General features: G+C 35.9%; 1 protein-coding gene across 1 annotated transcript in view; it reads right to left on the bottom strand.

Moving 5' to 3' along the window:
* Positions 1-12,930, bottom strand: part of LOC122726312 (muscular LMNA interacting protein) — a 402,484-nt gene that overhangs the window by 176,212 nt on the left and 213,342 nt on the right. Inside the window, exons 6-7 of the mRNA XM_043963965.1 lie at positions 241-306; positions 74-157 (exon numbers count right to left, since the gene is read on the bottom strand). Coding sequence (XP_043819900.1) covers positions 74-157; positions 241-306 — 150 coding nt within the window. The remainder of the gene's footprint in view (positions 1-73; positions 158-240; positions 307-12,930) is intronic.

Here is a 12,930-nt window from a genome sequence, read left to right as displayed (position 1 = left end):
GGTAAAGGAGAGATGAAGAAAAACAAAAACAAAAGCAAATATTCAAATTGAGCAGTCTAGTCTAAGGCATTACCATGGACAAGGATTCCTGTAAGACCTTATCAATGGCAGCACAGAGCTCTTCAGTTTGCTGCCTGAGCTGTGCGGGGGAACACAACTGGAAAAATCGAAACCAGTCACTGGGTTAGCACCATGCTTTGGGATTCTAGACCAAAAGCCCAGGAAATTTCTTATCATTACCTCCAGATGTGAGTCTAAAGTGCTGTCCTTGGTGATCCTCTCTGACTTGATGGGTTCATCTAGTGCCTAATGACAAACAAAATATTTTTGATTTGAGATTTCAATCAGAAATGAATGTCATGGCCAAGTTTCTTTATCTAGAAGTTCAAAGGAATTCCCAGCTGTGAGATGGAAAAAAATTCTAAAGAAGCCTTATACCTCAACCAAATTCTTCAGATAGCAAGTTGTTTTTTTTCTCCTTGAAACTTTTTTTTTAATTCATTGAAGAATTGCCTGACTTAAAGGCAGTTTCTCATTTGGAAGCAATTTCTTAGAAATAGTTCTACCTCATAGAATTTCTCCAGTGGTATTCTAAGGTCTTACTTTAAAGTAAAAAAGATTGGTTAGTGGTGGTTCTTAAATAGATATTCAAGAAATTAAAAATAAACATGGTAGTAATGGACACAAGGATTACCCTGGAGTCAAGAAAAATGGATTCAAGGCACATTCAATGTATCCACTGGCAAACCTCTTAATTTTTTAGTAGCCTAATCAACTCTAAGCTATAAGCTTGGTAATAGGCAATTTGCATTAGAGAAAAGGGCCTCTGTACTCAGAGTTCTATGCATGGATGAAATCACAGGCAATACAAGAACCAATACAAGAACTTGCTTGTCCAAATTGTCTATCATCCCGTAGGGGGACCCACTGACTCCATGGATGAGAAGCTCCTTTAAAATATGTTTGAATTCTTTTTTTTAAAAATGGAATAATTTTCAGGACCATTTTACAAGAAACAATAGAAAATCAGGTTCATTAATTTATATCCATGTCTTGTTTTTAGCCGAAAATAATATGACTCAACTTGATGAGGTACCTTACTCAACAGTCTGGCTATGAATGAATGAAAAATGAATAACCTCTGGCTATTTCTAAAAATTAAATTCATCCTCAAAGCATGAATATTGGCCAGATGGAGATTTTTCAAACTCAGTATTGTAGCCTGAAAGACACCCCAAAGACAAATGAAAGGGAATGTGAAGGATTTAATTAATGAGATAACCACAGGAAAAAGTATAAATTAATTAATCAATAAGTCTTTATTAAATATCTACTATGTGCCAGGAATTGTGTGAGTTATTGAGGATGTGAAGACAAAAGTCTTCCAAGGTAACTTGTTTGACAGGAGAAAAACTTACATGTGTAAGTCATAGTTTGTCGACTAAATGAGAATAGTCACCTCCATTTATACCTCATATCCTTATAAGGAATTATAGATTATCTTGTACTTTTAAAGTTGTGTTATATTCCTATGACTATCATTTTCTTACACTCATGCTGGATTCAGTCATATCCCAAAAGATTCAGAATCTGCCACATTGATATTGGCAATCATTATTGTTTTACTTCAGATTTTCCTGCTCTACCAGCCAAGGCATTTAACATCTGCCTTCTTCCCCCAACTAGAACATATTAAATAATCTTCAATGCATAGATGTTAAATCTGATATTCTACCAATCAGAAAACAAGAAAATAACATGGGCAGGGGGAGGTAATTATTCTTTCCCAGTAAGAGTATAATTACTTCCTTCTTCTAGTTCCTTGAAGTTATTCCTCCCTAAAAATAGCCTAAGGTCCAGTCAGTTCTTTTGTCAGCCATATAATGCTATGACTCATGTCGAGTCTGCATTCAAGAAAACTATCCTAAATCTTTTCCATAAAAATCTTCTATATGACCATGTTTCTACAATTTTGTACCTGTAAAAGTCATTTTCTTAAATCCAGCTAAAAGACTTTATATTTAGCCCTATTAAACTTTATGCTATTGGGTTTGGCCAATGATCCATCCTGGTAAGATAACTTTTTTTTCCATTCTGACTCTGTCATGAGGTCTGTTAGCTATCCTTCCCATCTTTGTATTGTCTTCATATTTGATGAGATTGCCATCTATACTTTTAACTAAGTCTTTAATAACAATGTTAAATATCATAGAGCCAAGTGTAGGTGCCTGGTGTGTTCCAATGAAAACCCCCTTCCATCTTGTCATTATTTCATTAATAACTATTTTTTAGGCGAAACCATTCAACCAGTTCCAAATCCATCTAATTGTACTATCATCTAGTTCTTAAATCTCCATCTTCTCCACAAGTACTGTATGAGATAACGTCATTAAATTTTGCTAAAATCTAGGGAAATTATAGATACCACAAGTCCCCTAATCAACAAGTTTATCAACTCTGTCAAAAATAGAAATAAGGCTAACCTGGAATGACCTATTTTTGAAACTATGTAGGCTCTTTGTGAGCATTATTTTGCTTTCTATTATAGATATTCATTAGTCAGAGTTGTTCTAGAATTTTGCCCAGAAACTGAAGTCAAATTCACTGGTCTATAATTCATGGTTTGCTTTCTCTTCTTAAAAAGTCATGATTTTTTTCTTATATAGTCCATCTCCTGTTCTTTGTGATTTTCATACATCACTGAGAGTGGTTCAACAATCATATCAACTAATTCTTTCTGAGCCAGGTGACTGGAATTCATCAAGAGTATCTAGGTCCTATCTTCCTATCTCCTTACTTGTCTTTAGTACTAACTCAATAGTTGCCATTTTTGTTCTGTGCTTACCAGTTCAAAGATAATTTCTCCTCGGCAGGAAAAAATAAATGAGAAGAATTTGACTATTGCCAATTATTATCCTATCCCCCTTATGTAGCAGTTTTACCTATTATTTGATCTTCATCTTTTCTCCAATTCAGAAAAAAAAATGACAACTTAAAAAAATTTTCCTTTCTTTTCCTCACTAGCTCTAACTCATTAAAGTTTGATAACTCCTCACATTATTACTGTGCTAGACTGTTTTTATTCATAATGCTCTGTTAATTTTCTTGATGTCTATGTTTTGCACAAATCCTTTAAAAGTATAAGTTGATGGGTGAGTTCTTTGTGTAGCCACATTGGTCCCTTTAAACAACTATCATTTTTCTCCTCAGAATTTTTTTCTATTTCTGTCTTATGAACTTAAACCTTGAGCTTTCCATTCATTCTAGGCTGGCTTCCTCTGTAGCATTTGAGTTCATAGGACCATAACATGTTTTCCTTTGAATCCTCTGTATTCTGTTCCAGCCCAATCTGAGGTGAATGTTAGGGTATGACAACTTTATCTCACCTATATCAAAAACTCAAGGAAAAAGTCATCATTTCACCTCAAAGTTCCTGTCATTTCCTACCAAGGGATGATTTATTTCTGTTAAGGATTATCAGACCCAAAATATACTTCCTTCTTAATGGCTCCACTGCCTTTGGAAGAGTGAAGTTATCATTAATGATAATTTAAGAAAGTATTCACTAACTTCCAGGGACAGAACTAAGATGGCAGAGTTGAGAAAGCACTCAGCTGAGCTCTCCCAACATTTCCATTCCAACAATTCTGGAGTATCAGAGCCAACAATAGGTCAGACTGAGGCATTTTTCCAGTCCAATGGAACCTGGAGGGTTGGAAGGAGAAATCTATAATACAGTGGTAGAACCTGGTCCACAATCCACATTGATGAAACACCAGCAATGGGACTAGGTGGCAGCAACAGAAACAACAGCAACTTTGAAAGCTCTCAAGGCAGATAAGATAAAGGGACATATCAACTGGTCAGAAAGAGATTACATGGGACCCCTGTTCTAGCAGTGGAGACGGGACCAACTGTTTGTACTAAATTCTATGTCATAGTTCAAGGCTGAAGAGGAACATGTTCAATAAAGAGGGAGTTGGAACTTTGTGGAGCAATATCACTCTTGGTAATTAGGGATAAGGGGCCCTGATACAATGTATAAGAAACAAGAATTCAATAATATGTCGTTCCTAAAAAACACACTTGAAACAGAGATACACACAAAGAAGTAAAATAAGGGGGTGGAGTAGAATCTATTATGCTTCAGGTGACATAAAAAAGGCAGAGGTTGAAATCATGATCTCAGACCAAACAAAAGCAAAAATAGCCCTAACTAAAAGGGAAATGCAGGGAAACTACATCTTACTAAAAGGCACCACAGACAATGAAGCAATATTAATGTTCAGCATTTATGAACCAAATCGTGTAGTATCCAAATTATTAAAGGAAAAGTTAAATGAATTATAGGGGGAAATAGATAGCAAAACTATACTAAAGGGGGACCCCAAATTTCCTCCTCTCGGAGCTAGATAAATCTAACCATAAAATAAATAAAAAACATTAAGGAAATGGATAGAATCTTGGAAAATTTAGATATGCTAGTGCTCTGGGGAAAACTGAATGTGAATAGAAAAGAGTATCTTTTTATCAGTTGAATGGCACATGGCACCTTCATGGTACATTATATTTAATTTTTAATTTTTTTGTGGGGCAATGGGGGTTAAGTGACTTGCCCAGGGTCACACAGCTAGTAAGTGTCAAGTGTCTGAGCTCGGATTTGAACTCAGGTCCTCCTGGATCCAGGGCCAGTGCTTTATCCACTGCACCACCTAGCTGCCCCAAGGTACATTATACTTTCAAAAAAATTGACCATGGATTAAAGCATAAAAGCCCCAAAACAAAATGCAGAAAAGCAGAAATACTAAATGCACCCTTTTCAAAGAAAGGAAACTATAGATATATTTCCTTAAGGAATAACAATGTAATTTTAAAAATACTAACAAGGAGATTACAGCAATATATCCCAAAGAACATAAACTATGACCAGATGCAATTTATATCAGGAATGTAGAGCTGGTTTAATGTTAGGAAAACTATCAGTATAATTGACTATATCAATAACAAAAGCAACAAAAATTATATGATTATATCAATAGATGCAGAAAAAAAGCCTTTGACAACAAACAGTACCCATTTCTATTAGAAACACCAGAAAGCATAGGAATCAATTGAAACTTTCTTAAAATGATAAGTAATATATATCTAAACCCAAGAGCAAGCATTATCTATAACAAGATTAAACTTGAATCCTTCCCAAGATCAGGGATGAAACAAGGATGTCCATTATCTGACTATTGCTCAGTATTGTACTAGAAATGCTAATAATGGCAATAAGATAAGAAAAAAATTTAAGGAATAAACATAGGAAATGAAGAAACTAAACTATCACTCTTTGTAGATTATATGATTACATGTAATTAGGAAATATTTAACAGACTAAATAAAATATATTATAAAAAGTGTATTAGCTGTTGTTATTGGAAGAGAGACAAATCCACCAAATTTCAGTAAAAAATCTTGCCTCCATGTCACCTTTGTGGAATGAGAATCATAACTAGAATATGTGTCTGAATGTATATATTTCATTCAAAAGAAATGGGTAGGGGCAGCTAGGTGGCATAGTGGATAGAGCACCGGCCCTGGAGTCAGGAGTACCTGAGTTCAAATCCGGCCTCAGACACTTAACACTTACCAGCTGTGTGACCCTGGGCAAGTCACTTAACCCCAATTGCCTCACTAAAAGAAAGAAAGAAAGAAAGAAAGAAAGAAAGAAAGAAAGAAAGAAAGAAAGAAAGAAAGAAAGAAAGAAAGAAAGAAAGAAAGAAAGAAAGAAAGAAAGAAAGAAAGAAAGAAAGAAAGAAATGGCTAACTATAAGGGCAAGGGGAAGTGTAGCAGTAGCCTTCTATATTTAGAAGATATAATTATATGAGGAAATACATGTCACAGGTGGCAAAACATAATGGAGAGAATTTAAATTTGGACATTAGATGAAGACAATTGCTGGGACATAGGGAACTTATATCAATTATCTAAGGATAAATCATGTCTCTTTAGCCTTTAAAGAGAAAGCTGTCCCTACTCTGAGAGGACCAGTTTAACTCAGATTTTAGGATTCAGTTCTGATGAAAATACAAAATTCTTCACAACTCATTTGCACCTCTTGTAGAGGGTAAAAGGAGAAAAAAGGGGATTTCTCTCCCTCTTATCCATCACCAACATTTTCTTGTAGCAGAAGCCCATGTCTGTTGGAAACATAGAAGCACATAGCTTGAGAGAGGAATTCAAGGAAATCATTTTTGGAATCTCTACCTTCTGTGTATGGTCTCAAAGAAAGAGAGCTTAGAAATTGGAACTGGGATTATGTTGCTTGGATAAACTTCAGACCTAAGAATCCCAGAATACAGAACTGGGGAAGAATTTCTGCTGGTAGTAGGGTAAGAGTTCTGGCTCTGTTTGAAGGAATATTCTATTGTTCCATGACCAACAACTTCACCTTAACCAGAAGTTGAAGGTGGGAGAAATTATAGTAAATTGATGGAGCAATGCACCCAGAGTAAGCCCAATGAGCCCATTAAAGCAACAAATCCAACATGGAAGTATCTGGCAGAGCCTTGCAGAGTAGAATCCAGCAGAAACTAAAAATCAAGGGTAATGATAGCAGTATGAAAATATTAGTGGCCCTGTTGCCCTGCAGCACTATGACACTGGAGGTGGAAACTACTCCTTCCACATTGTTTGGCCACATATGTTCCTTTACATGAATAACTCTGTGTGTGAGCCCTTACCACATGTATTTCCTATGTATGTGAGGATACTCATGACCTCCATGTGAGTTACTTTCCTTGCTGATACATTTCAGGGCAACTAAAGCCCAGTTTTATGATGCAAAAATTTTGTTGGCACTTTTCTTATTATGTAATTTCGGTAAATGCCTTTGATTTGAGCTTATTGTGTCCTTGAGTTGATTACTGTCAAATAAATACATCAGTGGAGGCATAAAAGCTATAGTTTTAGGATTGCAGACCCAAAAAGTACCTTGAACTTGGAGTAGCTGTCCTGTAGGGAGACCCAACCTGTTAGGGAAAGCTAGGGAAGGAGGTGCCCCCAGCAGAGACTATAATTTTAGCCAATTGGTTGTTGTTTAGTCAATTAGTCATGTCTGATTTTGTGACCTTATTTAGGGTTTTCTTAGTAAGGATATTGGAGTGGTTTGCCATTTCCTTCTTTGGTTCATTTTACAGATGAAGAAACTGAGGAAACAGAGTTAAGTAAAATGCCCAGGGTCACACAGCTAGTAAATGTCTGAGGCCAAATTTGAACTCAGGTCCTCCTGACTTCAGCGCTGACACTCTATCTACTATACAACCTAGCTGTGCCAATTGGTCCAAAAGTCTAAATCCTATTTGTTAACATCTTATTAACCAGCTGTTCAGCTTTTCTTTATCTTTTGCCTTCATTGGGCAACAGTGATTTAAAAAAATCACCTTTGTTCCTACAGTCTTTATTTCCTATCCAAAGACTTCATAATACTCCTGGCAATGTTTACTTCAGTCCTTTTGGCAATATCATTTCTGTCCACATGAATCACCAGAAATGGATAGTAGTCATCCATTTTTACAAATCTTGAAAGATTCTCTTGTACACCTTGGAGTCTTACCCTAAGAAGGAAACAGACTTTCTGTTGCTGTTGTGAAGTCAACAAAGCAGGGATTTAGCAATTGACAAAAACATTTTTCTTCCTCTGGCCCTTTCTAGATGCTCCTTTACTGTTCAGCACCCATGCATAGTAGTCACTTCACCTTGACAGATATAAAACCATCTTACTGTCACTGTAAGTTACCACAAACTCCTGGATCTTTATATCTCCTGGTACTGCAGTACTCTGTCTTTCTAATTACTTATAGTACATTATAACTTCATCTAATTAGTATCTCTTTAATCCCTTTTATAGCCTCTTATCACTTACAACTTGACAACTACAAGCAAGTTTTTTTTCCTTTCAATAATACTGCCTACTCTTAACATTAAATCATAAAAACAAGTGAGTTTCTTAATGAAATTTGTTGATTTTCTTGTAATAGACCATTCCAAGTGAGGGAATTTCCTCTATCAATATAGATCAGTACCTAACCTATAATTTATAAGTGGAGTATTAGCTAGGCCACTGAGAAGTTAAGTGACTCATCCAAGGTCATAGAGCCACTATGTGTCAGCGGCAAGTCTTTAACCCAGGTCATCCTAACTCCAAGGCAATCTCTGTATCCACTACACTTCACTAACATGAGAATAAGGGTGGGAAGTAACAAAGAAAAACATTTTTTCTGGGCTAAGCCAATGAATTAAGAAGTCTGAACTAGACACCATGATAATACTATGGTGACATCAGCCCTCTTATATCACAAAACACTGTTATACATTCTCTTCCTTAACACCCTAAGCCTAAAAGGAGAGGATCAAAGAATAACAAAGTTCAGAGTAGATGCAGACAGAAAATCATAGCTGAAGCTCAAAGAAATATGACTTTGGTGTCAGAGGAGCAACAATGTCCCAATAGAAATAGATTTTGTACTGATGCAAGAAAAGGACCTATATATATATATATAGTGTGTGTGTGTGTACATGTACATATATGTACATATATGTGTGTATATATGTGTGTATGCATGTATATATACACATATATACATAAATATATTTATAGCAGCTTTTCTGGTGGCAGATAATTGAAAATAGAGGGGATACCCATGAATCAGGGAATGGCTGAACAAGTTATAGCATATGATTGTGATGGAATACTATTGTGTCATAAGAAATGATGAGCAAGATGCTCTCAGAAAAACCTGAAAAGACTTACATGAACTAATGCAAAGTGAAATGAGTAGAACCAGGAAGACATTGTATACAGTAACAGCAATATTGCAGTAACAACAATATATAAGATGATCAACTGTAAACAACTTGGTTATTTTCAGCAATACAATGATTCAGGAGAACTCCAAAGGACTTATAATGAAAAATGCTATCCATCACCAGAGAAAGAACTAATGAGTCTGAATATGAATCAAAGCATCTTTTTAAAAATTTTCTTTATTTTTCTTGGGCTGTGGGGTCTTTTTGCTGGTCTATGTTTTCTTTTACAACATGACCAATATGGAAATATATTTTGCATGACCACACATCTATAACTTATATCACCTTGCTTGCCTTCTCAATGAGGGGAACAGGGAAGGCAGGGGAGAGAATTTGGAACTCAAAATTTTTAAGACAAATGATAAAAAATGTTTTTATGTGTAATTTGGCAAAATAAAATATGTATGTACTGATACAAAAAGAGAAGAAAGAGATTAAATGTCCAATGACATGTTCTGAGGTAACTGGGAGTTGTCATTCAGTGGTATTGAGACTAGGGGATAAGTCAGATTTCTGTCCTTAGAGATTCCCCATAACTGGGTGGTTTCGAGTAGAGTCCAAATGACTGTTTATTCAAGATGCTATAGATGGGGATTCCTGGATTAGATGACTTTTTATATGCCTTCCATTCTGAGATCCTGTGATTCCTAAAGCTCTAAAGCAAGTAAGGTCAGAGTTGTGGTTTTCAAAGTAAGAAAAATGAAAGAACTCTAGGGTTTTCTAAAGGCCTTACAATCATCTTCCTTCACACCAGAAGATGACTTTGCTGATGGGTTTAAAAAGCCAGTGTACAACAGTGGAGCTGAAAAACCTGATGAATGACCTGAAGTTTCCTTTCACACTGAGCCCATGCTGTCAACCTTCTAATCAGCTGTTATAGCAGCTGTTTGTCACCCTGACTACACCTCAGGGGTCACTGGTGGCTCTGATCAACCAGAACCATCACCAATTCTAAGCTTTGTACATAGGGTCATTCTGTCTTCTCTAGTTTCCCAGGAATCAACAGGAAGTCCCACTAGCTTTTGGGGTTTGTGTGATAAGAGCTGATAATCAAATCTTGCCATCACAGGAGGCTGCTACTGCTTATATCCTGCCAAGTTCTCAACTTTCTTATGATTCTGGATGGAAATCCACATCTTCTCTCTCTCTACAAGAAACTATCTGGCCTATCTTTACTGTTCTTGGCTTAAGGTCACTTAATAAATCAATTGAAAGGAATGTTGATACTTCCAGCTCATCTGAAACCTATTCCAGGAAAGATTAAAGGCTAAAATGTACTTGCTGAAACTTAGGGTGGCTTTGAAATTTGCAATAATCGATCTTTTATTCAATAGGGGTTACTTGTTCAAATGTATAATCTCATGTTCTCCCTTCCAGATATTTTAAAAGTAGCTATTTTATTTTTATAAATGAAAAGTTTATTAATAGACATGGGCAAAAAAAGAGAGTGATTGACAGAACTTTAACAACAGATCAGTATCTGACAAGCCAGAAGGATGTAATTCCTTTATCTATAACATCTTTCATTTTGATTGAAAGTATTCAATGACAGTAAGAAGGTATTTCCTAGAAACATTACCACTCATATCAAACTAATTCATTTAGGCACATATTGGGCACACCTCTGGAATTATTTTTTAAATTCTCAATAGGAAACATTGAAGGTTTTATAGAAAGGTTATTTATTATGAATGGTTGGGTTTTTGAAGAAAAGTGGAAGTATATTTTCATATATTTAGATTCAGAAATCATCTAGTTTATCCCTACCGCAAAATTTGACAGCTGAGGAAACTGAAGCCTTGAGGAAGTGAAGTGACTTGCCCAAGGTTGCACAGTAATATGTGGCAGAGTTGGGATTTAAACTCTGACTAAATTTGTACTTTAAATTTGAAGTTCTTTCTGATGTACTATTTCATAGGAATATGCTACAATTAAGAAGTAAGGCCTAGGGGCAGCTAGGTGGCGCAGTGGATAAAGCACTGGACCTGAATTCAGGAGGACCTGAGTTCAAATCTGACCTCAGACACTTGATACTTACTAGCTGTGTGACACTGGGCAAGTCACTTAACCCCAATTGCCTCACCCAAAAACCAAAAAAAAAAAAAACAAGAAGAAGAAGTAAGGTCTATGTATAACTACCCTAAATGAATGCTTCATGAAAGAATACAGGTGTTTTTCTCCCTATTCACATTGAGCAGCTATGATTCCCTACACATCTTTCTTTGCTGCCCAAGTAATGTACCCACATAGAAAACAATTGAGCTCTAGATATATTAAGACAAAATAAATTAACTGTTCTCCATATGGAGTTTGGGGTGGGTAAACTACTCTCTATATAATAAATATCTAGTAATCCCACTTCCCAACTCCAAGCATTTTCACTGGCTATCCCCCATGCCTGAAATATTCTCCCTTCTCATCTCTGCTTCCTGGTTTCCCTGGCTTCCTTCAAATTTCAAAGGTCCTCCCAAAAGAGAAAAGGACCTATTTGTACAAAAATATTTATAGCAACTTTTTTTGTGGAGCCTAAGAATTGGAAATCAAAGCAATGCCCATCATTTAGGAAATGGCTAAACAAACTGTGGTATATGATGGTGCTGGAATATTATTGTGCTATGAGAAATGAAAAGCAGGATGATTTCAGAAAGGCCTGGAAAGACTTGTACGAACTGATGTATAGTAAAGTGAGCAGAACCAAGAGAACATTGTGCACAGACACAGCAATATTGTTTGAGGAAAAACTGTGAATGACAACTATTCTCAACAATACAATGATCCAAGACAATTCCAAAGAAGTATTGATGAAATGTACAATCCACCTCCAAAGAAAGAACTTACATTGATGGAACACAGAGCAAAGCATGCTATTTTTCACTTTCTTTCATTTTTTTTCTTTTATTCAAGTTTTATTTACAAAATGACTAATATGGTAATGTTTTACATAATCGTACATGTATAACCCATATTACTTACTGCCTCAGGGAGGGGAGAAGGGAGGGAGGGAAGGAGGGATAAAAATTGAAACTCAAAAGTATAAATAAAAATGTTTATTACTTTTAAAAACTTCAGCTAAAACCACACCTTCTATACGAAGTTTTACCCAATTTTTATTCTAGTATCTTTCCTCTGTTGATTTTCTCCAATTGATTCTGAGCTTCTTTATAACAAGGGTTTAATTTTACCTTTCTTTATCAGTGTCTGGCACATAGTAGGAGCTTAATCAATGTTTATTGACTAACTGATGCTGTGGACAACTGCTCCCCTCACTGTCCACAACATTCCATTACTCATCTGTACATCTTTGTATTCCCTGTCTCCCATGCCTCCAATGCACATCTTTTTCAATCCATTTCATAGGATTCCTAATCTTCTTCAAAATTCTGCTCATGTGACACCATCTACGTTAAATCTTTGCTCAACTACTAGGGTTCCTTGTAGGCAGATAGGAATAGTTCCAAAGTATCATAAGTGGAGTTAATGATCTTATATTCTAAAGTCTTTGTGTATGGAAATTCTATAAGCTTTTTGACTGTTTATCAAGCCTGTTTGGGGAAAAATATTTGTGAAAGCTAGAAAGTACCTCAGAAGCCAACTCATCAAACGCCCTCATTTTACATGGAAAGAAACTAAGGCCAAAGGAAATTAAGTGGCTTATTCAAGGATACATAGGAAGTAAACATCAGAAGTAGTAGTAGAATCCTGGCCCTCTGACTGAAGAACCAGTATTCAATTCATAGACCATTCGGATTCCCATTCCCAGTTTGTGTTCCTAAGTTTAGACCTATTTCTTTTCTTTTTTTGTGAGGCAATTGGGGTTAAGTAACTTGCCCAAAGTCACACAGCTAGTAAGTGTTAAGTGTCTGAGGTCAGATTTGAACTTAGGTCCTCCTGAATCCAGGACCGGTGCTCTATCCACTGTGCCACCTAGCTGCCCCAGACCTATTTCTTTTTACTGAAATACCACCTTCTATAGGGGGTCTTTCCCATCTTTCTTACCACTACTGATTATATCTAAGGTGATTATATGTGTGTATAAATACATATATATGTATATTTATTGAAATATGTATATCTGT

This window comes from Dromiciops gliroides, chromosome 4 (genome assembly GCF_019393635.1).
Source record: "Dromiciops gliroides isolate mDroGli1 chromosome 4, mDroGli1.pri, whole genome shotgun sequence".
Lineage (NCBI taxonomy): Eukaryota > Metazoa > Chordata > Mammalia > Microbiotheria > Microbiotheriidae > Dromiciops > Dromiciops gliroides.
Note: the sequence above shows the minus strand (reverse complement) of the source record. Positions and strands in the feature narration are given on the sequence as shown.